Raw genomic sequence first — 26,689 nt, 5'->3', positions numbered from 1 at the left:
CAATATATGTGAGGTTAACATCTCCATATCAGGCTGGCAGCTGACCAGCGACGTCCGAACAAGTAAGGTAAGGTCGGTATGCTTTGTTCGCAAATGCGGGGGGTAATCGCATCTACCGTTTCCAACAGATCCGATCCCGAGTCCAAGGGAAGATTCCGCCTGTGACCATATCCATCGGACGAACGAGACCAGAGGACCCGTATTCAAATGCCAGAGCAATGCTAGAGGACGACGACAAAGAGGAGGAACACAATGCGCGCGCGCTTACGGAAGATGACGGAACCACGAAAAACAAACAGACAACAGCAACCGCAGCAACATAATCAAAACCAAGAAAGCAGACTTAAAATCTACCTCTATACTGCCAATATACTTTTCCTGGCTCGGGATGGCTCTAGTTGGCTCTGGCCCCGCAATTGTTTGAACAACACCAACAACAATGCCGACCGATTTTCCCATCCTTCCTTCTCTTACACACCCAGTGACATTTCAAGCTTTCCGTCATTCGCCCATCTCCAACTCCCAACTTCCCAACTCCCAAGTCAAAACGCCCAAGCTTGAGCCTAACCATTCCCAAGCTGTCATCCCCAACCGTCCGAGCCCTACCCACCGAATAGGAGACTTTATCGACCTAAGGCTACGGATGATCTGAGAAAACCGAGTCACGGACTCAGCTGCTGCATCGACACCAACTCCACCTTGGTTTGTGTTGTCTGCTTTGGGGAGGGGGAGGGGGAGGTCCATGGGGTTTCTACCGGCTTGCCATCTGGTGAAAGTCCTTGATTCGGCGTCTGCGTCTGCGTATGTGCTTGTGTCTGCGCCTGCGCCTGTGATTGTGCCTGTGACTGCCCAGCTGCCTGCTTGTGCTGATTTTCATGCTCCTCGCTTCCTTGCTGCCGCTGGCTTTGGCTCTGACTTCCTCTCTGTGCTTGCGTTGTTGTATCCTGTTTCTGTTCCTTCTCTCCTGTCTGTATTTGTCTTTGAACAACAGGCTCGCCGAGCCCGCCGAATCCACCTGGCGATCCTGACCCCGAAGCAGCCGAGCTTGAAGCTAAACCTGTCTGACCAGCACCAGGACCAGCACTAGCAGCAGCAGCCGCAGCAGCAGCAGCAGCAGCAGCAGCAGCATTAGCATTAGCAACCGTTCCCATGACGATCCGCATCTTCTCCAGCAGTTCCGGCATCCGATATGGCTTAATCAGCACGTCATCGCATCCGGCCTCTTTGGCCTCGAGGATTTGTTCTATGCGGGCGTTGGCGCTGACGGCTATGATTGGTAACCTCCCGCCCGTGATCTTGCCCTGGCGTTCCAGCTCGCGGATGTTGCGCGTGCACGTGAGCCCATCCTGAATGGGCATCTCGATGTCCATGAGGATGACTGACAAGGGGAACTTGGTGGCTGGTGTGGCTATTGTTGTCGTTGCTGGTGGTGCTTGGTTTTGATTCAGGAAACTGCCATTGACTGGCGGTGGCAATGGGCTGATGGACCCATTCAGAGCGGGAAGGGCGCCTTTGTTATTGATGCTGCCGTTCATGGGCAGGGCAGTGCCAGAACCCTGGTCGCTCACATAGCGGTCAGTCCGCTGCAGTTTATCAAGACATTCCAGGCCATGGTTTGCTACATCAACAGTGAATCCCATACTGGTGAGACCACGTCGCGTGATCTGCTGGTTGATCAGGTTGTCCTCAACAACCATGATGCCACGAATCTGGGGTGGCGGTGTTACCAATCCGCCAAGCTCAACTACAGGACTGGATGGTACTGGGCTTGGCCGCGGCGACGATGTCGAACCCCTATGAGGATTACTGGGGCGCATCGAGCGAATATTTGGAGCCTTGGTCATCAAGTCTGACATGACAGCCTTTGCTGCCACCGCCGTCGCCTCAGCATCACGGAGAGACCTCTCACTGGGGTGATGGGCTTCAATGTAAAAAGCAAACGTGCTACCGACACCCGGTTGACTGGCCACTCCAATGGCGCCATTCTGGAGTTCCGTGAGCCGACGGCTGATGAACAATCCAAGACCCGAGCCTCCGTACTTGATATGGGTACGACTGGACGCCTGGACGAAGCGCTGGAAGAGACTCTTCTTCTCGTCTTCTGTCAGACCCTGGCCTGTATCTTTGACCTCAAAGAGGAGAAACATGGGTTCTCCACGGTCATGGACGCTTGCTGTATCGCTATCCTCGGCGTAACTCTCCTGGGACCTCGGGATAAACTGTACCGAACTGGTGGCCTCGGTTGGGCGTGTCAAGCTCGCACTTAGCCCGACGGTGACGTTGCGGGTTGGACCAGTCTTGGTGAACTTTAAAGCATTGGTCAGTAGATTGATGAGAACCTGTTTCAGGCGTGACGGATCGAAGTCCAGGTATTTGACGCCAAGATCGTAATATGACTGGTCAACAACCATGCTTAGGTTGATATCGACTCTCCGAGCCTCGACTTCGAACATCTTGAGCGCTTCCTTGACCATCTGAACCGGGTTCACGGTGATGGGCGTAATAGCCAACAGCTTGGAGTCGAGCTTCGACATTGTGAGAATATCATCAACGATGCGCTTCTGATGTTGAGCACACCCAACAATAGTCTCTGCACTGTCGATGCCGTTGTCCAACAGCTCACAAACCTCTGCACGAAGCTCGTGATTTGGCTGGTTGTCTGCAGTACCTTCGCTCACATAGCTCCGCGCATCGCTGTCGCTCCCATGATGGTCGCCACCGACAAGCTCCTGAACGCGCGAGAGCGTGGCTGTGATGGCGTCTGCGCAATGTATTATAGCGCTCAGGGGGTTGCGCATCTCATGGGAAGTCATGTCGATAAAGTTCTCCTGCTGGCGCTTGGACTCGATCGCCTCCTCTTTCCGTTGTTTCTCCCTATCCAACTGCCACTTTTGTAACGAAACGTCACTCAGACAACCAGTGAAGGTTTGTATGACACCCTCGGCCGATCGTACAGGCATCAGCGTCGCTTGTACCCATCGCGGCATAACCATCTTGTGGCCCGCACCGTCATCGGCAGTCCATGTTGTGCGGAGTCTGACTTCCACATTCTGGACTTTATCCTCGGCGACCATCTTCTTGAGTTTCTTCATCACCAAGCCCACATCCTCTGCCCAGACGCACGTCTCTAACGGTCTAATCGTAACCTCGGTTGGATCGATTTTCGGCAATCCGCACATTTCGTAGAAAACATTGTTGGCACCCAGAAGGCGCCCCTCAAGGTCCATATCGTACATGCCAACTGTTGCGAATTCGGCCATCCTTTTGAGGTTCTCAGCCTGTTGTGCTCGTCGAACCGCCTCTTCAGCAGCGTGCTTGTGTGCCGTAACGTCTGTCAAGCATGTCATGGTCCGTATGATGCTTCCATCCGGGGCGCGCTCTGCTTTAGCCGTGGCAAAAATATGGCGTTCCTTAGACTGATCGATAGGGACGAGATCCAGACCTGCTTTCTCGAAGCTCGGAGAGTTGCGGGTTAGAGATGGAGTGACGTTCGTGTGGTTTTTTGGCTTTACCCTGAATTCGTATTCAACGTAATGCTCCGTCTTCAGTTTCTCGTGTGCAGTGACAATGTTTTGGCGGTCCTCTTCCTTGACACAGGCAAGGAAGCCACTGTTTCTGATGGGGCATTTCCCTGGGAAGCCTGTCATCTTGTACCACGCGTCGTTCGCAAAGGTTATGTTTCCTTGGGGATCGCCGAAACACATGCCGACCGGAACGAACTCAACAAGAGCTTCAAACATCTTTATTGACTCGTTCGCTTCCTTTGTTTGGATGGCCAGCTTTTCTTTGAGCATGGCTTGATCATAAGCAGCCTGCTCTGCCGCATTGCGTCCTCTTCGTGCTTCCTCCTCAAGAAGCACCACGGAGGCCAGAGAAGTGGTAAGTTTTTGACTCAAGAGTAGTATGTATTGACGATAGTCGTTGTCGTAAGGGCGTCTTGGGTTTAGACCCAGAAGAAGTAGCCCCATTGCGTCTTCCTTCTTTGTCGGCCGAATCGGCATGATCACGACAGCCCGGCACGGATCATCTTTAAAACCCCTCGTCTGCAGACCACGGAGATACTCCTGCGGAAGCGTGCCGTCCTTGGTCTGAAGAAGAAGTGGCTGGTGTGCTGTTACGGCCTCCCTAAGCGCTGGTGCTAGAGCATGCTCGTTTGTGCTGAGGTTGATCGCGGTTTGAGCAATCGGATGGCCTTCTGGCACTCCCAAAGCTCCGGCCAGTCTGCATTGCTTTGTGGGACCATCGCTGCCGATTTTCATAGCGCTTCCCTCTTCAAAAGCCTCCACGCTGTAGAGAATCGCAAGCGGTATATCGTAACAAGGATCGACGTCGGCAAGTTCCTGGAGTGTCTTGTTCCAGTAACCATTCACATCGCGCGCGGCAGGCAGGTCCTCACCAAGCTCAACGAGCATCTGCATGCGACGCTCCCATAATCGCACACTAGTTGTGTCCCCGACCGGATGTATAAATCCTACGCACCGTTCCTTTTCGAGGATAGGGACGAGCGACCATTTCAAGTATGTCTCTTCGAGCCAGTGAGGACCTCCTTCCACCTCGGGTTCCCTTTCGATGAAGAACCTCCATTCATCCTCGATCGTCGGGTCTTCCTTCCGTGCTATACGCGACATGGCATCCTTCAGCTGTTCGCCGGCTTCCTGCCACGCATTTTCCACAGTCATTCCAAGTAGTGACGGATGTTTGGAACCGCATAGTTTACTAAATGCCTCGTTGTAGAGGGTCACATAGTTGGTGCCCCAGTAGATGGCAATGGGGCGACTGTCAGCGAGTATTTGGTGGAAGGTCTGCTCCAAAGTCGGGGGCCAGTCTTTTATGGGCCCCAGTGGCGTTGCGGCCCAATCGACACTGTGTATCACTTCGAGAAATGACCGTGTTTCTTCATCACCAAGAGGTCAGCTGGAGACTCATGGAGCCATAGCTGGGCCAGCACAAGAGGCAGGGACACATACCTGGCAAAATATCTGGTAGAATCCAACCCGGGTCCGTAGTTGAACGCTTGAGAGATTGGATCATCTCTGGGGAAGCCAGTGGGTACTCGGCCGAGCCCAAAGGAAGAGTTGGCGGTCCAGATCTGGTCCGGCTGAGTGATGTGTAGTCGGGAGGTGCCAGGCTCATCGAGGATGTTAAAGATGGTACTGCAAGGGTAGCCGCGATGGTGGTGGTATTAGCAGTGGTAGCAGCAGACGTCTGGATAGACTCGGGCGCATCATCCTTGACGGGAATCAGGCGCACCGGGGGAGGGACCGTGCTTCCGACAGGCGAGGCTTCGTCGACTCGACTTTGTGACGGTGGTTCAGAGAAGGGCGGTTGGTCATTTGCGCCCACAACGACCATGTCAGGGCGAACGATGGTACGGGTCCAGTAAATGTTCATGAAGGAGAAGTTGGCAGCTGCCTGGCCGGTGCCACTGGGGCAGGCACCGGACAGGTCTGTAAGCCATTCCCACAGCTGGATATTGTTGCGCTTGCGGGTGGTGATGGCGTCCGGGAGGCGGGCATCTGCATCGAGAGCGGGATTCGTGTAGACGATGGTGGGCGGGTGCGGGGTTAGGGCGACGATGAAGGACGGGCGCTGGTCGGCCTCGAGCAGATCGATAATGCCGGAGGTCAGGAAGGACGGATGCATTATTTCCACCGGCAGGGAGAAGATGCTCCAGTAGGGACGGGGTCGGTTACGGTCGTCGTCTCAGTATGAATGCTGCCGGTGCCTTGCTGGCTTGCTTGCTTGCTCGCTCCCAACCGGCACGGCGCTGCGGCTGGAGAGCCTGAGAAGACTGGACGGGACTGGACTGGACGTTGCGACTGGTGATCCACCAAGCCACCCAAGCCGGGGGGAAATACCCAGCGGGGAAAGTGATATGTCTGATACGAACGCGGGAGCTGAGATACACGACACAGAAAGCTATTCCTCGATATACGTCCTCCCGGTGGTGACCGACGCGGAGTGGGTGAGCTAGGGAGCCAAAATTGGAAGCGCAGTGATACTGTACGCAACAAAAAACGAATGTGACTTGCGACTTTGCGATCTACGACTATAGAACCTAGACGTAGACACGGAAACCTCGATAGTATCAAGGGTAGGGGTAGACGCTGAACTGGAGGCTGGAGTGAGACACCAGCAGGCAGCTTTTGGGGGATGGAGTGGTGGTGATGGTGATGCTGCTGTTGGCGAAAGGCGCGCAAAGACGCATTTGACATTCGAGCTAGGCCACAATTTTTCCTGAATCTCCAGCAGGATTGCAGGCTTCCCGTCGTTCGTTCCCGCTTTGGGTGTTGATGGTCAAAGGACAGGACGGATGGGAGGGGGGATACCTTATCGTGAACCTCTTGCAAGGACTGAAGGAATATCCGCTACCAACCGAACCTTTCCAAAGAAGAAAGAAACAGGATTCGGAAACCAAGAGAGCGAAAACAGGCCCAAGCAGGTGAACCTAGAAAGGTCACATGGGCGACCGGGACGAAGATTTGGTTAGTGGTGTAGCAGGCGCAGCGCCGACGCGCGACCTGGCGAAAGGTAACGATAGGGAGATGGTCCGGGGAATCGGGGGACGGGGACCGACAGGAGGGGACCTTGGAGGACCTTGGAATCGTGGCGTGTCGTAGTATTTTGCTGCTGTAGGCCCGGTGCTATTCGGTGCTAGCACAATATCCCATGTGTATACACGCAAGCACTGGTAGACATGGGATGATTAGTGGAGGTGAGGTATGGGGTAAAGGTGAATTGAGGTTCCACGTTTCCAGCCTTGGGTTCAGGGTTGGCGAGCGTTTTTGGCAGTCAGGTTATACCCGGGCCGTCACGATATCCGGTGAGTGAGTAATCAGGTGCCCGGGGGGTAAAGACCCGGAGTAGTTATCGAATAGGTAGGTTGACCGCAGGAGATGGGCAGTTGATGTGTTGATACCGACCCTTTCTTGTTTGGTGTTGAAAGTCGAATTGGGCTCAGGCCAGGTAGTACCTAGGTATCACCGTCCGCGGTAGGCTAGTATTCAAGGATGTCGGACTGAAATCGCAGACTGTGAGGAAATGGAGGGCAAGAATGTAGGGCCCAAAATGGGCAACGTGATAGAGAGTCTGTCGTCCTTTTTCGTGCGTGCTATACCGTGCAAAATTGAAACTGGGAAAGGTGGATGGGCACGGATGGGAAAAGCATCCAGTGGGAAATGCAACCGAATTGTGCAGGATGCTCCAAAAACCCTTGAATCCAGTGGAATACCACCCTATGGAGGAAGGGCGATCGCGGCCCGATTTGGGTTGGCTTCTTGGCTTCTTTTTACAAGGACTTTGGGCTGCAGTGTCACTGGCCAGTCGAAGGTCAGTTTACATGAGACGCCCCGTTTGTCGCCGACCGTCACAAGATTCATAATGTCTCTCACCAAGACCGGAGATGCGACTCACTGTAGTTGTACATAGGTATCTGTTTAAGACCTGAACCTCCTCCTGTCTGCACGCCCTCGGATGACAGCTGTAGTAGCTTCCTCGAAAGCCTCCATCAATTCGACGGGACACCTCCATCGCTGCCTTCCGTCATAATACATTGCCGGGAGATGCCCATTTGGCGGGACTACGGAAGTAACGGCGGGCGGGCAGGCCGGAATGGTGGCCGCAGATCTGAGGGTTGGCGGTTTGGATTTTGCAGCGCACATGCCAGCTCGACGAGTTGATTAGCTGCAGTATCTGATGATGATTTGCAACAGTTTCTAAAATAAACAAAAGACCCCCCTTTTTTTTCGAGAACACGAACTTTTATCAACCTAGCTTTCCTTGACTGATCCTCCGTCTGGAGGTACTTGTGTCAAACCTGAGGTGACCCGAATGTTCCGTGGTCGTGCTGTTAACCCAAGTGCCAACCCGATCAACAGTTTGACCGGGAATCTGTTAACGTTGATTCTGGTCTTATACCAGTTCACCATTCCATTATCACCAGCGGTCAGACATAACCTGTTGATACTTTCTTCGGCCTGGGAATTGCTTGTCCTGCCATACCCCGACTGACAAATTCCACGCCTCGTCTTTTTTTTGCGTCTATCACAATACCCCTTCTCAGCCTCCTGTTTTTGAGTGTATCCAGTATTTTCGTTACAGTGCCGAGTCCTTTTGAAGACCTTTCCCGGTCACTCCTTTTCCCAGCAAACTATCAATCACATAGTAACAACAACAAACCCAACAAAACAAGCCCCATCCTGTAGAACTCTCAAAGCTCACCAAGGGCTTCCTCCAATGTCTTGCCCGTAAGCAGCTTAAAGGCCTCCTTGTACCTGGCGCTCGTGGCTTCAGCAAGCTCCTGCGGCATCTCGACGCCGTCCTTGGCCTTGAGCCCCTCCTTAGTGAGCCAGTTGCGCAGGAACTGCTTGTCGAAACTGTCCTGGTCCCGTCCGACCTCGTACTCGCTGGCCGGCCAGAAGCGTGACGAGTCAGGGGTCAAGACCTCGTCAATGAGAACAATGTCGTCCGTCTCCTCATCCAGGCCGAACTCGAACTTGGTGTCGGCGATGATGATGCCGTGTTCGCGCGCATACTCGGCCGCAGTGGAGTAGACCTTGAGCGCCAACTCCTCAATGCGCGCCGCGTACTTGTCTCCAACAATCTCGGCCGCCTTCTCGGGGGAGATGTTCTCGTCGTGGTCGCCCAGCTCTGCCTTAGTGCTCGGGGTGTACAGGGGCTTGGGGAAAGGAGAGCATTGCTGAAGGCCGGCAGGTTGGGGGATGCCGTGGACCGTGCCCGTCTTCTGATATTCGTTCCAGGCGCTACCAGTAATATAGCCACGAACGATAGCTTCGATGGGGAAGACCTTGAGCTTCCTGACCTGCATGCTACGGCCCCGGATCAAGGACTTGTCTTCATCGCTGACCGAGGGGGGAGGAGTGAGGCTGATGAAATGCGTCTTGAGACCTGGAATCCGCTCCCCGAGGACTTTGAACCAGTGAGCAGTAAGCTGTGTGAGGATGGCGCCCTTCTGGGGGACACCATTGGCCATGATGACATCGTACGCCGAAATGCGGTCGGTAGTAACGAACAGCAGTGTCTTGTCATCAATCTCATACAGGTCGCGGACCTTGCCGCTGGTCAACTTGGGCAGCGACTGGAGCTCAATGGTGGTTACCACGGGAATCGACATGGTTGCGGTTGTTGTTGGTGATCTGCTTTGTTGTTGGTGGTGGTGGTGGACGGGACGGAACTGGACGGATCAGAAGACGGAAGCAAAACTGCGCAGTGCAGTAAGTATGTTGTGGTCTTTATGGGGCGATCGGAAGGTGCGATTGGAGATCACTCGATGAGTGACTCGGATTAATCCTTCAGGAACGAATGACTCTTTTTGATAAGAACAAGAGCGGGTCGCACCTCCAGTTGCAACCCCCTCGGGATGTGGACCGGGTGTCGACGGCCTTCTTTTTCGGCGACGGTGGAATGACCCATGAACCCCCTCTCCAGTCCAGCTCACTAGCGAAGCAGGACAAAATTTTCAGGTGTCTTTTTAGTGTCGTAGGGCTGCTGCACAATGAATGCACAATGCAGACTGGTTGCACACCATGGCCGAGCAGAGTCCGTGGTGGCATGCCGTCCCACGTGTCGGGTCTGATCAGCGCCGGACCGTATCCGTCCGACGGGGGACCTTTGGGGACTCGTTTGACCGTCACGTCCAGCGTTTATCGTTCAACTACCACCACCACTACCACTAACCACAACGTCGTCCCAGGTCTGTTCTCAAGACTCGAATCGGCCCATGATGTCGGATATTGTGTGTTTGGTTGTTATAAATTGAGAAGAATGACCTGAACCTCTGGGTTGAAAGCTATGCCGCACTCTTGCACTGCCATGGAAACCGACCTAAAAACTGCCGGACCTGGGCCGCTTGGGCCTCTTTTTTATCAGACGATGTACGCTGTAAGAACATCGAAGCAGCCCTACAAGCAGGCGAACGGGGGGAGGAACAAAGCAGTCGGTGGACCCGGTGGCAGATGCCCCTGTGTCGTGTACCTCTAGTGACTATAGTATAAACTTAGTGAGGGGCTGAACGTGTGTGTATCTGAAGATTGTTGACATCGATTCCTTGAAGATTCCCTTGGTCTCATCCCTCCACAGTCCACCGTCTTCCATTTGACTTCCATGATTTGGGTTTCTGAGACTCCCCACCCTCTTCTGCTACCTTCATCTCTCAGCAACGATCTTCAGCATTACCAGACGATAGGATTCTTCGTTCACAACCCTTGCCCAGATTAGACCGAAAAGTGGTGAACTGGCGCTAGCCTCCAGGCCCAACCCGGCTTATCTCTAGAGGGAAATTTTTTGATTGTGACTCGACAAATCGAGCCTCAACCTGGAGCCGTTCGCTTAGTGCAGAACCAACCGAACCACTCATTTCGATTTTCGAGTGACGCAGCGTCCAGCGCAACCTCACGACCGCGCTTCAAACTGGAGGAAATTGTCAGAGAGGATCGACCTACACCGCAGGTGTATCAACGCAGGCTGGAACGACGTAAGCCGTGGTATTCGCTGAGAGGATGGAGCCTTGGAGTGGGAGGCCGAAGCATGACAAAGCTGGATTGATGCTGGGCGAGAATTCATTCTTCTTCTTCTTGCTTTCTTTCTCGCACGAGACAAAGGAAGTACGCGCGTCAAGAAAAATTACCCAAGAGTGCTGAGGAAATGGCAGGTTCTGGGGGTGGTATTCAGTTGCCTTGGTGGTCGTTTGTCGTTGGCTGATAGGTTGGCCGTGGTTGGCATCACAGCAGCTGACAGGCGGGCACGTTGCTATTGAACGTCGGATACGGGCAGTAGTTTCTTGGCTTCTTGTGCCGTTGGCTCCCCGTGGCTCTTTTCCCAGGGTCAGGAGGGCTTCATCGGCGCCCATGGAGAAATTGAACATGGGGAAGCTTCTGCCCCTGGAGGGCTGCCTTGAAAGATGTCCGGGGAGCCCCCGTCCACGCCACACCCCAATGTTTGGTTTTCGTCCAATTCTTTCTTCGGTTTGCAACGCCCAAGGCTAACCAAAAGAGCTATGCGCCGCCGCCGGGGTTGCTCCTGAGTTGCTTTCCATCATCCAGGTGGCCGGCTCTTCGGCTTACTCCTCAACATCAAAAGGGCGTCAATCACTCCAGCTTTCTTATTTATAACCTTTTGTTGCGCTTGACGTACCCGAGCAACCGGAAATCGAGAGACTCGCGAGACTCTGCAAAGCGGCTCCGCTCCTCTCCCCCATCGTTGTATCCACCCTCGACGAGGCTACACACCGATCCGATCCGATTCAAGGAGGACCCGGTCGAGTTCGCCAGCCCGTTCCATACCGGTTCTGGACCGCGTGAACAACTGTGGACATCTGTTGACGGCTTCCGCCTTAATGCGATCTACTTAACCCCCTTTCGCTTCCGTCTCAACTTCCCACAGCATCCTGTGCCGTTGGAAAAGGGGTCATTGCTGCTATGAAATCTACCTTGGCCACTCTGCTGGCCCTGGCCTCAGTAGCCGTTGCCGAGAATGGTGTCGTCAACTTCCCTCTCAACAGAGGCGTGCCTCACTTCAGGGTCGGCAACGTGCGCCAGAACGTCAAGCGCGACACCTACAGCCAGGCCCTGATCAACAACATTACCGGCGGTGCTTATTATGCCGAGGTCACTGTGGGCACTCCGGGCCAGAAAGTCAGCGTTGTGTTGGATACGGGAAGCAGCGACCTGTGGGTTGTGAGCTACAAGGCGGATTTATGCACCGACCCTTCAATTCAGCGGCAATGGGGGGATTCGTGCGATAAGACCTACAACCCGACCAAGAGCTCTTCGTACAAGGTCCTAGAGGAGGATAGCTTCGAGATCCGTTACCTCGACAATAGCACTGCCGCGGGTGATTACATTACGGACGACCTCAATATTGGCGGAACCACGATCAAGTCTCTGCAGATGGGCTATGCGACCAAGACCGTCCGCGGCGCCGGCATCTTGGGCGTGGGCTACTCCTCCAACGTGGCTTCCACTCAACGCTACCCCAACCTGATTGACCAGTTCGTCGCGCAAAAGCTCATCACCACCAAGGCCTACTCTCTCTACCTCAACGACCGCCGCAGCGACACGGGTAGCATTCTCTTTGGCGGCATCGACAAGGACAAGTTCATTGGCGACCTGTCGATCCTGCCCATTTACCTGGCCAAGGGGCAAGCCGAGCCCATCCACTTTGAAGTCGAGATGCAGAGTGTCTCGCTCGCCCTGACCAAGAACGGCAAGACCACCAAGATCATCTCCACCGACCCGTCCCTCAGCCAGACCTCGACCATCGCCATCCTCGATTCCGGCACCACCCTCTCCTACCTGCCCTCCAAGATCACCGACCAGATCCACACCAAACTATCCGTCTACGTCGACGAGATCTGGACCGGCCTGACTTTCATCGACTGCCAGTACCTCACCTCCAACCCGGACCTGCGTTTGTCTTTTACCTTTGGCTCCAACGCCACCATCTCCGTGCCCGTTTGGGAACTCGTCCTCGACCTGCTAGGCGAGACCCAATCCGAGCTCCCCTTCAAGATGCCCTTCAAGAACGCCTGCATCTTCGGCATCCAGAGCACCGCCGGCTTCCAAGAGGACAACTTCGATGAGGACTGGGCCCTCCTCGGTGAGACCTTTCTGCGGTCTGCCTATGTTGTGTACGACCTCACGCACCACCAGATCGGCATCGCGCAGGCGAACCTGAACAGCACGACGACCGATATTGTCGAGCTTAGCGGGGCGGATGGCGGGTTGCCGAGTGGATTGACGGGTGTGAAGGAGCAGCAGACAAGCAGTGATCCATCGGGCAATAATGCGGAATCCGGATCGGGTTCTTCTACGGATAAGGACGGCGGCGCCAAGGAGACGGAGACTGTCACTGCTGGGTCGACTGCTGCTACGGGGACGGCTGCTTCGGGGGCCAAGGAGACGGATAGCGCCGCGGCCGGGTTAAGTGCAAGGGGAGGTGCTGTTGGTGCTTTGGCCGTTGCGTCGCTCATGGGCTTCCTTGCCCTTGTTGGAGGCGCGGTTGTTGCCCTGTAGTTGCATACACAACCTCCACTAAGGTGGACATATCTTGCACGGCAAATATATACGACGGTTGTGATCTGGAATATAGGATCAATCACTTACATACCGCTTACCTTGGATATAAAGGGCGGTCAATGGTAGCGTAAATAGCGGTTACTGTACATGACTACCAGCGCAAAATATGCTACTACTGCATCAGGAAACTTAATCAAATAATCTTATTCTCTATTACGGCTAGATGGTAATGGGTTGTTATGACAAATAAGAACATGAGAAAAATTGGTTGTCATTCATCCGGGTATAAAATGTCATTCAAGCAAGTGAACTAATTGTTGAGCAACTGAAGAGCCGGCTAGCGGCGGGACCCCCATAGTCGTTCATGAACTACACCGCAAGCTATTACTCCTGCAACTTCTCGAATCTCTCTCTAGCCTTATCCCTTGTCTTCTCCACAAAGTCCGAAAATTGCCCCTTCGTCCTCCTCGCTGCCTCCTCACTCGCATCGCCCAACTTGCCTCCCTCCGCACCCAGTCCAACACCAGGCGCATACGCCTCCGTCGCGATGGCCTGTGTGCGTCCCGTGCCTTCAGCACCCAGACCTGCGCCAGTAGTCCAGCCCATCTTGGCTAACATGCCCGCGCCCTTGGACTTCTTCGCTGCTGCTGCCGCCTCATCATCAGCTGCATGCTGTAGTTGTTGTTGCTGTTGCTGTTCCTTGCGCTTGTCTCCACCAGCAGAAACGGATGCGCCTAGCCCAGCAAGCATTTGCTTCGACAATTGACCACCTGGCTTGTTGGGCTGCAGGAATGCCTGCCGGCGTTCCATTGCCCTGTCGCGGTACCGCTGCGTGCGCTGTTCCTCCCGACGGAGCTTCTTATCGGGGACCATAGTGAGCAGCACCTTGCCCTTTGCGGCCAACTCGGCGACGGCGCGCTCCTTGGCCTGAGCGTCGGAAAGCATGCGCTTGTGCAGCTCGCTTTCCTGCTCGTGGCGCCATACAGTTTCAGCGTGCTTGAAGGCGCGGTGGCAGAGGTGGCAGTAGAGGGCGTCGAAGTCGGCGTACGAAGTGTAGACAGGCGGGGCGTCGTGCTTGAGGCGAGGGGTGCGGCGGGCGATGGATCGGGGCTCGTTACCGAGCGAGACGAGCTTGGCGGCGGCCTTTTCTTTGGTTTCTGGGTCTTTAAAGTGGTTGTGAACGATAACTTCGTGGCTGATGAGGAGGTCCTCCCGTGTGTAGGGGATGTGTCCGTGATTGTTGATGGTTTCTTGCGAAGGGACCTTCCAGTTGCAAAGAAGGCATATCATGCGGTCCCAGTCGGCATATGAGAGGTACTGATCAGTCCAGTGGGGATTCAAAGGTCCATCTGGCTCTTGGTCCTCGTCGTCCGCCTCCAATCCTGCAGTACCCAAACCCCCTCCAGCAGCAGCCAGCTTCTTTCCATGTAGTTCCGCTGCCTTCTTTGCCCACATCTGCATTTGAGGCGCCATTGCGATGCCCTTCTCGCCAGGAGCAGGCTCTTTCTTCTTGAATTTCTTCAAAAGGCTAGCCTGACGGGTAAGAGGATTGTCCGTAGCGCTGCCATCTTTCTGGTAGGAAGACTTGTCTGCGCCTTCAGGCTCAGATTTAGGTTCAACCGAGACAACATGGATGCTAGGATAAACACGTTCGTCCCAGTACTTTAATCGAATAGTAGGGTTGTAAATGGGCTGGAAGGAAAAGCGTGGATCCTCGTCCGGGCCAACCTCAAAGGCCGGAATGAAGACACCCGTGTGAATGAACGAAACAACAACCGCTCTGGACGCAATTGTGAACCTAGGGGAATTGCGAAATTTTGCGACTGCACTCTTGGTGTCTTCAACCGTCGCAAACTCGGCAAAACCATATCTCCACGACTCATTGCTCTTCCGGTTCCGTATCAGAAAGACGCGGCGTAGACTACCGGGTTTTGCGCCCAGATTTGCAGTGTTGCTGCCCGGCGCTGTCGACTTCAATTTGTGGGTACCGGTAGGCGCCTTTGTCGTCTCTTCGCGGAACAGCTTCATGACGCCCCTGGCGAGAACTTCCTCGGTCACTGACGCCTCCAGACCTCTGATTACGAGATACTGTGACGGCATTTGCTGAGGATCTTCGTCGGTTTCTCCTGTTAGGAGAGGACCCGCTGATGGGCCCCCATAACCGTAGCCGTAACTGGCATCATCTGCGCCCGTTAGTTAACAGTCTGCCAGGACAAGCAAAACGGGACGAAAACCTACCAGATCTCTCTGTCTTGCATTTGAAACACGCAGCACGGTATGAGAAGTTAACTGCACCGCACTTGAAGCAGTCCCAGTCCTCATCGTCTCCACGAAAGTCGTCCATGTCACTACGATTCCTTTCGAAGAAGATATCCAGGGTAATATATTCCGAGTTGGCACCACGGGTGTGCTCGAGAGGGAACGATACATCGGGATGATACTGTTCCATGAAGGTCTCTGCATCCGCGCGTCGTTTGAACTCGACGACCGCAAGGCGGCGGCCGGCGCTGTCGTATCGGAATCGAACGATCTTGATCTGGTCGGTAGACATGTGCGGATCTTGAGTGACGAGATTGAGGCCGTAGAGAACCTGTAAGGGTTCAAAGAATGAGTTTTAGGATCTCTGTAAAGCTACACGGTGAATGCATAAATACGGGGGTAGACTCACATCGCGTTCGGTGGCGTCCTCTGGAATACCTTGGAGAACTATAATCTTGCCTCCAGGCGCGGGCGCGGGCGCATCGTTGTGTCGCCTGGAAGATTGACCTTCCCTATACCCTCCGTTATGGCGACCGCTTGGACTTGTCCCTCGACCACGTCCTCGGTAATCGTCGACGTCGTAGTGTCTTCCTCCACCACCACCACCACCATCACCGCCGCCGTGTCTGCCCCAGTCTCCCCGATGAGCGCCGCCGTATCTGTTACCACCTCCTCTGTCTGGCCTGCCTCTATCTCCGTCATTGTCTCCGCCGCCTTCGCGATATTCGCCGTCATTGTCGTAGTTGAGGCTTCTTGACGGACTTAGAGCATCTTGTTTACGTGTCAGACACAACCAAAGTTAGCCATGGCAAGCTCGGCAGCAACTTGTAGTAGGCACAAAAATGGCCATCGTCCAGGCTTGTTCAGGTTTTACCCTCTCTCGACCGGTAGTACTCGCCGTCTTTTGGTCTCAGATCGTTCGAGCCCGGTAGGCGCGAGTATGCTGGTGGTGGACTACGACTGCGACGACGGTAGCCACCTGTGTCGCGCGCCCTGGAAGCGTAATCCTCAGGCATTGCGGCGCGGGTTCATGAGAAGCGCGAATGGTGGGTTGCTTGACGCGCGTATCTTGAAAGCGTTCTGCGATCGGATGATTTTCTTATAAACTGAGGTTGCGCGTTGCGAAAATGAAATCTTCCGTCAAGTGATGGAAAGCTTCCAGTTCTCTCTGTGGTTGGTGAATGGCAATTGCGAGAAGTTGCGAGAGCTCGATGATTGTAGGTAACGAACAATGGCTTCCCGCTCGTTATCTTATCGGGTAACTTACGGCATGCGTAACCGTATCTTACACTATGCTCCGCCAAGTCCCACCTAAGAGGTACAAGGAACGAAGTGGACTACAACATTGATGTCCACCACTGACTAACATCTAACTTGATATATACCTAATACTTACTCAGGAAGACCGTTCATATCACATCTTGCTCTCGCTTCACACATCCAGTCCACATCTACCAACTCACCAGTTCTCACTCCACATAGCTCACGACAATAACCACTCCCTGACTCAACAGATTCATGCTTGAAGCCTACAGCTTAGGACACCACCAGAAAGTCAAACATCTCACGCCTCATCAAGACTCTAGTCATCAAGCATGGCAACTCAACAACCAACCCAAACCGATGATGGGGCTCAAGCTCAACCGCCACAAACAAACCCAGCAAAACCCACCGAGATCTCAGAACCCGGCATCTACGTAGCCCTCACCCACGACCACCTCAACTACCAATTCGTTACAGACCGAGTCCGCTCCCCAGAAGCAGGGGCCATTGTCATCTTTGCTGGTTCGTTCATCCCTCCTCCTCCTCCTCCTCCTCCTCCCCCACTTCTATTCCCGCTTAATTCCATCCTCTCATCCCATTAAAACCCATCAACTAACACAACCCACCCAAGGCACCACCCGTAACAACTTCAACTCCCTCCCTGTCCAGCACCTCTCCTATACCTCCTATGCGCCCCTAGCTTTGCGCACCATGTTAACCATATGCCGCTCCATTCTCACCAAGCACGGGTTGAAGGGGATAGCGATGGTACACAGGTTAGGTGTGGTCCCCATCGGAGAGGAAAGTATCTTGATCGCTGTATCATCTCCGCACAGACAGGCGGCATGGAGGGCGGGGGAAGAGGCGTTGGAGGAGTGTAAAGCCAAAGTGGAGGTGTGGAAGCGGGAGGAGTTTGGTGGCGAGGGGGGAGGGGTGTGGAGGGCTAATAGGGATGGTGCGGTGGGGGTTAAGGTTGATGAGCCTAGGATAGGGAAAGGGGAGGGGGATGAGAAGGGGGATGAGGGCGGCAGCGGGAATGGGGGGAAATGATAGGGAGAGCTGATAGGGAAAGGTACCTCTAGTACTGGGAGGGGAAAAGAGGGTGGTAGTGAAAGCGCGAGTTTGGAAGGCACGAATGCCCGGAACGTGTATATGATGACGAGACGACGGAAATGGTCCGAGGAGAGATGAAACGACGAATTTTAGTAAGAGATGGTGAATTTGTATAAATCTCTATACTCCAGCATTTTTGTTCTTTTTTTCGTGCCAGGATCTATATTGGAGGCGAGCATCTCTATGAATCCAAATATCCTCCGTATCACCTTTGTCTTGACTGTCACACATCTCCATCAGGCCGTCGATCATAGAGCTGACATTGACCAATGCACAGAAAAATATTATAAAGCAAACCATAACCTCATCCCCATCATTATCTATCTTCCTCGGGATAAAAGGCAGATTACCCTTACCAACTGTCCCTCTCAGTTACTAAATTTCTGGCTACAAACACACTTCCTTTGTTATCTTCCCACAGATTCTCCGTCATGCCTTGCATTTGTCACAATCCCCTTTCCCTTAGAAACCCCCTACATCACCGATACATAAGCACGTCATCTTCATTCTCCCCACCACTACTATTTCGATCCACTTCCACCGTGACTTCCACTACCGCCAGTACCCTTCTCCTTATCCCTCCCATCACTACCATCATTACTGCCGCCTTTCAAAACACCAGTACCAATAACACCGGATGAAGGCTTCGGCGGCGGACAGGCGCCAATCGGCTTTGGGAAGTCATAACCTGAACCGCGGCCTCTGGGCATGGTTTTGATGGGCGGCCGGATGGTGAGATGTTGGGCTGGGCTGGGATTTTGCCGGTCGAAGACTCGAAGAACAGGGTGAAAGTTTGTGCAGTGAATGTGACTTGTGTATCTCGAGTAGGTGTCTTCGAGCAGACAGGCTGACTTAACTGGCTGGTTGATGGAAATAAAGAGCTTGGTCTGAAACAAAACGTGGAAGTTTGCAGGTGTTTGAGGGTGAGTGATTGTGTGTGTGGTTGTCGGTAACCGACTGACAGGTGGAGTATATCAGTGACGGGCTGAGAAAGATGATGTCCGAGGCCGTGGTGTTTGAAGATGACTGCTTCGTAATAACAGATCCAGTGTCTGTAACGTGTAGAGCAGTTTTCTTGCTTCTACTAGAGAGTGTCTGTCACCTTGCGGTGGGATCACTGTCTTGCTGACGTGACACAAATACTTATGGGGAAGTGGTGATTTTTCTGTGTGTCTGCCTCAAGATTTTTCAAAGAAAGAGCAGCGGCGTTCAGAAGAACGAACGACCGAATCGAGGTGGTTGTTGTCGAAATACGAAAAGAGAGAGAGAGAGAAACAAAACGATGTTTGTTCCTGAGCAAGGGATGGGATTACCCGGGATAACGGCCTCTTTTTAATCCCCGACAACCTGAACAAAGAAATAACTAGATACAGCCCTTCCCAGGTCGTCGATGCCCTGACTGAGGTGATATCCAGGGGAATGGGGCTCACATATTGGGAGATAGTTCATTTTTGAATGCAGAGGAGGAGAAAGAAGGAAGGAGCAGGTCTTCAAGAGACATCAGCGATGGTGCCTGCCATGCATAATTCTTTCTTGCGATATCCTTAGCAGGGCAGCTCGAAGACGGCGGGATCGACTGAAGCGTGAAATGGCATCTGGTGGCACACCGCTTATCCTGTATGATCAGGGTACCTCCTTCCTGTACAGCCTCTTAGTCACACATGGGTGAGAACCTTGCGGGATAGTAAGAGCTTACAGTTCGCGTTCAATAATCGAAATCCGACAGAATCGAAAAGTCGGATGCCGTAGGTACATACGAAGCGAACGGAGTCCGGAATTGCGTGTTTCGAAAAGAAGATCAATCAGAGCGTTGGGAAACACTGAATTGGGGGAAGATGCCTTCCGTCGACTGAGAAGTGACGCAAACCCATGGTCGACTTGGTTGCAATACTACCGACGTACGGAATGGCTTCATGGGTTGACGATCATCAAGACCGGTCAGTCATGTCAAAGAACAAGTTGAAAGGTTTGCTGTTATTTCCATTGGTAACCATATATGACTGGTACAGACACTGCAAGGAAAGAGGATGATTAGTCCGGTAGAGAGTTTGGCGGTAGAGAACCCACATTTGTCATGATGCTCATGGATACTGGAAGCGGGAAGGCAGCGCATCAGCAGACCGGTGCAGGTATATGTCAACCGTCAGACATTTCCATGGAATACATCATTACTTATCGCACCGCAGCGTTGAGAGATATATGCGTATCGTCATAACCCAAGCCCCCAAGCTTTGCGCAGGTCCCTATCGAGGACACATAGCACGGGACGTCCTCAATCTCCTCGCCGAAAACCCGAAAATGCTACATAATATTCCGTGAACCATACGAAGGCCATGGACACCCACGAGAGTAAGCCCCTTCACATAAGCCAATATCCTGTAAATGTCAAAAAACCCCTTCATGTTGTGCGCGGCATACATGTGCCGGCTGTGCCTGTCAATTTCCGTTCATAACCAAAATCCCAAGAAGTTGCCGCCAATCCCGAAGGTATCCCAAATCATAGACTCCGTCGAGAAAAAATACCTAAACCAAACTCCAAAACTCCTCCTGTCTCGTCCGACCCCTCGCTATGACTCGTGACTTGCGACTATGGCCATTCGCGAGGTCCAAAGATCTCTCCTGGCGGAACGAGTTTCTGTACCGCTTTGGCGGTCGTATCCATGGTGCTCTTAGCAACTGTGTTGCCAAACCATTCTGGCGCTTTGGTGTGTGATAGTGTAAGGGTAAAGAAAATAACGAGAGTCGACAGCAAAAGGCCAACGTCAAGGGCGGCCGAGGTGAGGTAGTTGTACTGCAGCCACCAACCCGTCTTCCGACGGCGAATGAAAAAGTTGAAAACAGTGCCGACCATGCCCCAGCAGTAGTAGATGTAAACAGTTGCGGGCGGAATCCAGCCTGAACCGCCAAACACCAACGGGAAGTTGACATAGCGCCAAAGCGAGCGCGGATACCGTCGAACGAAAAACCACGAAATCACGGGAGCAACGGCACCAACGAGCCAAAACCACTGTAAAGAGCTATACAGTGCTTTACCGGAGAACATGCGGGCCGGTCCAATCGCACCCCAAATGACGGATGCAGTGAAAAATACCTTGGCACTGGGGCAATCGAATTGGTTGGCCTGGCCGTCTGTGCAAATATCGGGAATTGCCCCGAGCGCCCAGTTCATGACGGCGATCTGGACAATGGCGGACCAAACCGAAGCTATCAGCTGGGACCAAAACATGACACGAGGTGGCACCTTCATGTAATGGCCGAGCTTGAGATCCTGAATGAAATAGAGCGCCTGCGACATGACGAGATAACCGTAGTTCTTGAACATCATCATGACCAAGGGGCGGCCGGGGAGCATGTAGCCGATGACATACTCTGTCAAGACGTTCAGTCCTAATTGAATATTGGTAATGGCCTGAATGATTCCGATCGGAATGGTCCACACCACCGGAATCAATATGCAGATGATAAACGCCCACCATGGGAAGCCGGTGTCCCAGGCGCACACCACGGCAAAGGACATACCAAGCATGACGGCAAATAGGATGATATACCACCAATCCTCGGCGTCACGGTATTTCTTCATGAGGCGCATGTGGACATCGTCTTCTTGATGGCGGGCCAACTTCCACTGATTCCAGATGTCCTTGCCGTTATAGAGGCCAACATGAACAATGACGGCTGCGACAGCTGCAAAAGACAGCCCGTATGCAAGGGCAAACTGGGTGGGGAGGTAAAGCGGCGAGTATGTGTGGTACTTGGCCTCGTCGAAATGCAGGTTTTCGTTAAGAATGCGCAAAACGTCGTACCTCTTTCCGGTGTTGTCGTACGAGTGCGACTCTTGGACTGGCAAATAAGCTGAGTACCATATATTCGAATATTGGATTCCAAGGGAGACAATAACGAAGAAAAACGTGACACCGCCGACGACGTTGGCGATCGCATGAAATGGCGACGCGAGGGGTGACAGGAGATATCCAGAGATGATAGACCAATCCTAAAGAGAGTCAGCACACGAAACTGATCTCGCCCAGTCATTTTAAACCACTCACAAGAGTGATAGGGAATAGCCCATATCCACTTTGTCCGCCAAACAGCTGATTGACAATGACGTTGTCGGGCCAGATCCAGGTAATCCAGCACATCCAAGATAGTCCCTGAAAAAGATAGCCAGGAAACCAGTACCACGCAAATGATCCAGCCATGACAATCAAGAACCATCGGTATCGGCTAATTGACCAACCATTTGTCCTTGCCGGATCCGAGGGCGAGTGATCGTGGAGGGTGTAGAAGAGTGTGCAGTTGATGAGATCCGCGGGCCATATCATGGCAGCGGGCCAAACCAAGAACCTTCTTGCCAAACCGGCAAGCCCATAGCCAGTGCAGAGCGTCGAGATGCCGAAGAGGATTTGCCAGGCCCAGCCGAATGACTGTTTGTACCAGATCTCCTGAGCAAGAATGACATCAGTAGCATACAAAGCACCACCGCCATACGCAGCCTAAGGAAGAAGAAGTTAGCGGCTGGCTTAACATAACAGAAGGTCAGACGTACATTGGACATGACAACAATGATGACATGTTCCTTGAAGTTGAAAGGTCCGGGTTTGAGGTTGAACTTGATGCCGAATACGGTGAAAACACGGTCGGGGAAGATGAGATCCCAGCCCAGGCCGATGGGGTATGCTATGAGTTGGATAGCCAAAGTCGACAACGAGATGCTAGGGTTTCGCAGCGAGAGAAGCATATTGACAGCGGAACCGATAGTGCAAAGCAACACGCCGATAGTCCAGGCCCGGATGGTGTTGACGGGCATCTCGACATCGTAATTTCGTACTGAAGCTCGAACCTTTTGAAGTCGGTGTTAGAGAGAATCCAAATCGGTGTTGATCATGACACGCAGAGCGATGAAGCGGGATATCTCACTTCTGGATATGGGGAATTGTCTTCAGCCAATATTTGGTCGATCTCGGTTCCTTTCTCGATGTTTGCGCTATTCAAAGCCGTTTCGACCTCGTCCAGCTCGTCCAATGGTAGGTTTGGGTCCAGGCGATGCATCTTTTCGAACCGCTTCAGTGCAGTCAAGGCCTCAATGCCAGTCGAGTCACCTTCCAGCGATCCATCGTCTACCATATCCGGCATAACATCCTCATCGCCGTGCCGTCGTCGAAAAAAATTGCGAAGCATTTTGGAGCAAAAGCGTGGTTCGCTATGCCTCCCATGCAACCAAGCCGGGAAAGCAAAGCGGGAACACGATCGGGTTCGTGCCGATCTGATGGGGCAATTCCGTAAAGCGACGGATAAAACTTGACAGCTGGATGGTTAGTAAGCTGATCGAAGCGTAAACATCGCTGCCTCGACTCCAGCGACCGTCGACGTTTAGAACATAAGGCTACGATGTGAGTCGAAGAGGTAAGAATCCAAAAGGGTTATGACGGAGGAAAAGTGTTGTAAATGGAATGTCGACTGAGGGAGACGACGATGAAAGGAGAGACGGATGAGATGATAGGGAGATAGCAAAAATGTGGGTTCCGAGTTCACGCCAGGCCGGTCTCTGGACCAGTCCCGGGTTCTCTTTGGCTCGTCTCTCTAGCCCTCTTTTGGACCTCTCTCAGACCGGTCGAAGTCTTGGCCTTTCGCACCTCATTGTGGCATGGACTAGCGTGGTGTGAAGATACTGTGTAGATATGTCGTGGGTGCGTGGATGTCCAGTGGGTGACTGTGTGCCGGGGCTACCACGGCTCACACGGTCAACACCACCACCAGGGCCACCACCACCACCACCACCTCAGGGCACCACCACACCTCTTTCTTCACTTGCTTGTCGGCCAGGGCAGTGCTGGGAGCCAGTACAGTACACTAGTTGCGGTTGAAAATGTGGGAGGGGCAATGCATGATATCGAACTGTACCGTTTCTGGAAGCACTAGCCATGGCGGAAGATGCAGCCCCAGCCAGTGATGACCTGCCTAAATGGGCCCCGAGGGCCTGCGAAGGGCAACTACAGGGTGGGTTCAAGCGAGACCGACAGGGGTTGAGGGTATCTTGAAGCGGGGGCAACCACATGGGCTCGATGGGTAAAGAGGCTCAGGGCAGAGGGTGACGATGGAGGAGAAGGCTGGCGTGAGCGTTTTCCGCTTCGCACTCTGGTCCCCGTCGCTGGGCGGGTGCTGACTGGCTGGAATGATTGTCCAAACTTCACCTCGGCGATCATTATGGGGAATATGGATCAATTGTTCGAATGGGTACTGGGACCGATACTAGCAGTCTGTGAACGGCGATGTTGTTCGAATATCATGGGCCCATGGATTCCGCGAAACACATGGTGACTTTACAAAGTCGGCTCTTGATGTGCGGATAGCGTTTCGTTTGATAAGGCCGATGAAGGACCTTTTGATCCGTCCCATTGCTGGTAGCAGTGTTTGAAGTAGAGCAAAATGGCAATGTTGCACTCTGACGGCGCCGCCTTCGTATTGATAGCTGCCCCTGTGTCTCGTTGCTGAAAAATATATACCTAACATTGATTCTTCAGCTGCTGTTCTGTCCTGCACCAGTGGCTCTTTGGCCTTGTTGAATCAACAGGCAAGCAGTGGCTACACAGATAGCACTCAGAGTCTCAGACAGCGCCGGCGAAGCAGCGGAAAACAGAGTTGCCTCGCATCATCTCCGCCAACTGGGGCGATATGGCGCAGCAGTTCTGAGGAGGACGGCTTGCCACTTTCTCATCAATTTCGCTGCCTCTCGTTTCTGGGGAATCTGGTAGGTTCGTAGGATCGATCCCGGCAAGTGTACCGTTCGTGCCACCGTTTCTCCGTGGTTTCTGAGTGGTCCAGTGGCCATGATGGTGGGGATGGGTTCAAGCTAGTGCTTGACTAGGCGACGGCCGACGGCGGGCATGCAAATGCTTAAAAAATGCGGGCCACTAGCCCGGGCCCATTACATCGTCGTGATGGGATCGGGAATGTTACCACGAAGTCCTAGGTGAAAGATGTAAGGTATGTAATGGAATGTGAAAATGAGATGGAATGTCCTTGATTCAAGCCAAGTTGGGACATGGAAAAGAACAGTCTACTCCCGCTACAGGGAGCGACAACCAGTGGGAAGTCTCCACCGTTCGGGGTCTGAGGAAATAATACACTGAGAAGGAACTGCCCGTCTCTATCCGCCCCGCAGATGCCCTGTGGTTGCCCAGCCTTTGAGCGGGATTCCATCTCATCTCCAATCTCTCGGCAGGCATCGTCCACCTAGAACCGCCGGCACTCGGAACACGCAATCTCGAGATATGGCCTCGATAGTACAAAGTACCTCCCAACGCCCTCGTCCAAGACGGACGGTCAAGACCTGCGCCGAGCCTCCAGAACCAATCTCAGACGTTTCTTTTATCTCTGGAACAACTTCATGACTGTACCCCTTCCAAGTCAATTCCAAGCATCCACGACATCTCAGCTTGTGTCTTGGTTCTCAACCACCCACCCCTACCACTGACGCTGCATTCTTGCCCAGGTCCACCCCCCTCATTTTCCATTCCATCACGCCGCCGAGACGCCAAATGATGTTGTCTACATATCATGAACGATAACCAGCAAATGACCTATCCTTCGCTTCTCCTGAACCAATCCCAAAATTTCGTACTGTGTGTTGTGCAGGCAGGGCAGTCTGGTCGGCTACTACTATCTTGCGAGTGCCGAGCGAGTTACTCTTCTCTTCGTCCGATAAGCTCTGTTGGGGTGTCGAGTTTCCAACGAGCCATGTGACAAATCATTGGCACCAGGTACCGCTCTCTCTCTCTCCATCGTTATCAAAGAAAGTCGGTTTTTTTTTTTTTTTTTTTTTTTTTTTTTTTTTTTTTTTTTTTTTTTTTTTGAATGCATACATCAAAACGGGAAAAGCAGGACAAACTTCCAAAAACCGTTTGTGAATCAGGTCGATGCCTCCAAACATCACTCCTCTGAGGACGGTGGGTGTCTTGGCTTCGTCCGCAGATACGGCTGTACCACACCAACATGACCGAGACGATAGTGGCCGAGACCGCTCAATCACCAAAATAGCATCAGCTTTAAATTTATTGACTGACGCCCAAGATCTGGCTAATATACCTATGTTGCCCAACTCAGTCCACTCAGCATCTTTCCTCAACGTGGTCCGTCGCTGTTCACTGTTCCTTTTTTTTACCCGGTTTTTTTCGTTTTTTTTTTTTTTTTTTTTTTTTTGAAGTCCGCCGAGAGCGCCACCATCCAGGGTTTGGTTGTACGCAGCAGAGTATCAACAGCTGCTGCGGTAATGCCCTATGCTTTCTCCGTCTCTCTGTATGTATTGACAAGAGGAAGGAGCTGAAGACATGTGGGAAACCGAGAGTTTCTCCAAAACACTGCATCGAGGATCGAGAAGAAAGAAAGAGAGAGTACCGCAATATACGCGTTACACAGACAATTCTTGGTATCCGATGATCAGCCGTCCTACCGAAAGGAACTCAGTTGGTACTCGTGAGGCACCGCAAGATATGATGACCGACTGCACTACGTCGTTACTTAATGTGTACGTTGGCTCAATCCTTCTCTCATCCAACCTTTTGGATATCCATACCAAAGATACGTTCGGGGCCGATACGTCACTCCTTTCTCGTGAGTGCATTGTCAGCGTTTAACACAAGCATCAGCTACATTTCCACACATCCGAGCGCGTCTTTTATTTCTTTTGATTTGAGTTGTACGACAATGATGATGAAGACTAAACTGAGCACAGCACACAAACAAAAATCAAGATATCAAAGAAGCAGATGAAGTTCACTGTGGATAGATAATCATATGTAAAATTGATGTTGCCCAAGTGACAATGGGCGAATTATGTATGTGTTGTAGGCAAGTGCCTACCTACCTAGGTATGTAAACCCGATCCCCTCCGATGTCCTGTATACACCCTACCCATTGCGCCAACTCCATCCATCCATCAATATGTCCAAACCATATCAACTCCCAAAATGTATATCAACAAGAACCATAAAACCTCCCGCCGTCTTTTCAGGACCTCCCCA

General features: G+C 52.8%; 10 protein-coding genes across 10 annotated transcripts; 4 read left to right on the top strand and 6 right to left on the bottom strand.

The window, feature by feature from the left end:
- Nucleotides 1-324: 324 nt before the first annotated feature.
- On the bottom strand, nucleotides 325-5,643 carry NEUTE1DRAFT_126121 (uncharacterized protein; the record flags this gene model as incomplete). Its single annotated transcript, XM_009857991.1, has 2 exons — nucleotides 325-4,825; nucleotides 4,968-5,643. The coding sequence occupies 2 exons, from the start codon at nucleotides 5,641-5,643 to the stop codon at nucleotides 663-665; spliced, it is 4,839 nt and encodes a 1,612-aa protein (XP_009856293.1).
- Nucleotides 5,644-7,244: 1,601 nt separating this feature from the next.
- Nucleotides 7,245-7,679, top strand: NEUTE1DRAFT_56089 (uncharacterized protein; the record flags this gene model as incomplete). Its single annotated transcript, XM_009857990.1, has 2 exons — nucleotides 7,245-7,333; nucleotides 7,502-7,679. Coding segments are annotated over 2 exons (267 nt in total), but the record flags the coding sequence as incomplete, so codon positions are not given.
- Nucleotides 7,680-8,553: 874 nt separating this feature from the next.
- On the bottom strand, nucleotides 8,554-9,202 carry NEUTE1DRAFT_118873 (uncharacterized protein; the record flags this gene model as incomplete). The annotated part of the gene is made up of 1 exon (XM_009857989.1): nucleotides 8,554-9,202. A coding segment is annotated over one exon (579 nt), but the record flags the coding sequence as incomplete, so codon positions are not given.
- Nucleotides 9,203-9,525: 323 nt separating this feature from the next.
- Nucleotides 9,526-10,030, top strand: NEUTE1DRAFT_105626 (uncharacterized protein; the record flags this gene model as incomplete). The annotated part of the gene is made up of 4 exons (XM_009857988.1): nucleotides 9,526-9,589; nucleotides 9,660-9,712; nucleotides 9,783-9,967; nucleotides 10,009-10,030. 4 exons carry the CDS (start codon nucleotides 9,526-9,528, stop codon nucleotides 10,028-10,030), a joined length of 324 nt encoding a protein of 107 aa, XP_009856290.1.
- A 298-nt stretch (nucleotides 10,031-10,328) lies between these two features.
- NEUTE1DRAFT_114584 (uncharacterized protein) lies at nucleotides 10,329-10,882 on the bottom strand (the record flags this gene model as incomplete). Its single annotated transcript, XM_009857987.1, has 2 exons — nucleotides 10,329-10,428; nucleotides 10,461-10,882. The coding sequence occupies 2 exons, from the start codon at nucleotides 10,880-10,882 to the stop codon at nucleotides 10,329-10,331; spliced, it is 522 nt and encodes a 173-aa protein (XP_009856289.1).
- Nucleotides 10,883-11,254: 372 nt separating this feature from the next.
- Nucleotides 11,255-13,245, top strand: NEUTE1DRAFT_91189 (uncharacterized protein; the record flags this gene model as incomplete). Its single annotated transcript, XM_009857986.1, has 1 exon — nucleotides 11,255-13,245. One exon carries the CDS (start codon nucleotides 11,436-11,438, stop codon nucleotides 13,029-13,031), a length of 1,596 nt encoding a protein of 531 aa, XP_009856288.1.
- Nucleotides 13,246-13,312: 67 nt separating this feature from the next.
- NEUTE1DRAFT_150150 (uncharacterized protein) lies at nucleotides 13,313-16,309 on the bottom strand (the record flags this gene model as incomplete). Its single annotated transcript, XM_009857985.1, has 4 exons — nucleotides 13,313-15,217; nucleotides 15,273-15,624; nucleotides 15,703-16,064; nucleotides 16,168-16,309. 4 exons carry the CDS (start codon nucleotides 16,307-16,309, stop codon nucleotides 13,419-13,421), a joined length of 2,655 nt encoding a protein of 884 aa, XP_009856287.1.
- Nucleotides 16,310-16,749: 440 nt separating this feature from the next.
- Nucleotides 16,750-17,606, top strand: NEUTE1DRAFT_126117 (uncharacterized protein; the record flags this gene model as incomplete). The annotated part of the gene is made up of 2 exons (XM_009857984.1): nucleotides 16,750-17,078; nucleotides 17,188-17,606. The coding sequence occupies 2 exons, from the start codon at nucleotides 16,889-16,891 to the stop codon at nucleotides 17,604-17,606; spliced, it is 609 nt and encodes a 202-aa protein (XP_009856286.1).
- A 525-nt stretch (nucleotides 17,607-18,131) lies between these two features.
- Nucleotides 18,132-18,605, bottom strand: NEUTE1DRAFT_150148 (uncharacterized protein; the record flags this gene model as incomplete). The annotated part of the gene is made up of 2 exons (XM_009857983.1): nucleotides 18,132-18,142; nucleotides 18,205-18,605. The coding sequence occupies 2 exons, from the start codon at nucleotides 18,377-18,379 to the stop codon at nucleotides 18,132-18,134; spliced, it is 186 nt and encodes a 61-aa protein (XP_009856285.1).
- A 1,027-nt stretch (nucleotides 18,606-19,632) lies between these two features.
- Nucleotides 19,633-22,847, bottom strand: NEUTE1DRAFT_133256 (uncharacterized protein; the record flags this gene model as incomplete). Its single annotated transcript, XM_009857982.1, has 4 exons — nucleotides 19,633-21,660; nucleotides 21,716-22,162; nucleotides 22,216-22,509; nucleotides 22,587-22,847. 4 exons carry the CDS (start codon nucleotides 22,845-22,847, stop codon nucleotides 20,257-20,259), a joined length of 2,406 nt encoding a protein of 801 aa, XP_009856284.1.
- Nucleotides 22,848-26,689: the final 3,842 nt, after the last annotated feature.

The sequence above is a fragment of the Neurospora tetrasperma genome, assembly GCF_000213175.1.
Source record: "Neurospora tetrasperma FGSC 2508 unplaced genomic scaffold NEUTE1scaffold_81, whole genome shotgun sequence".
NCBI lineage: Eukaryota > Fungi > Ascomycota > Sordariomycetes > Sordariales > Sordariaceae > Neurospora > Neurospora tetrasperma.
This window is presented reverse-complemented; position numbering and strand designations above follow the sequence as displayed.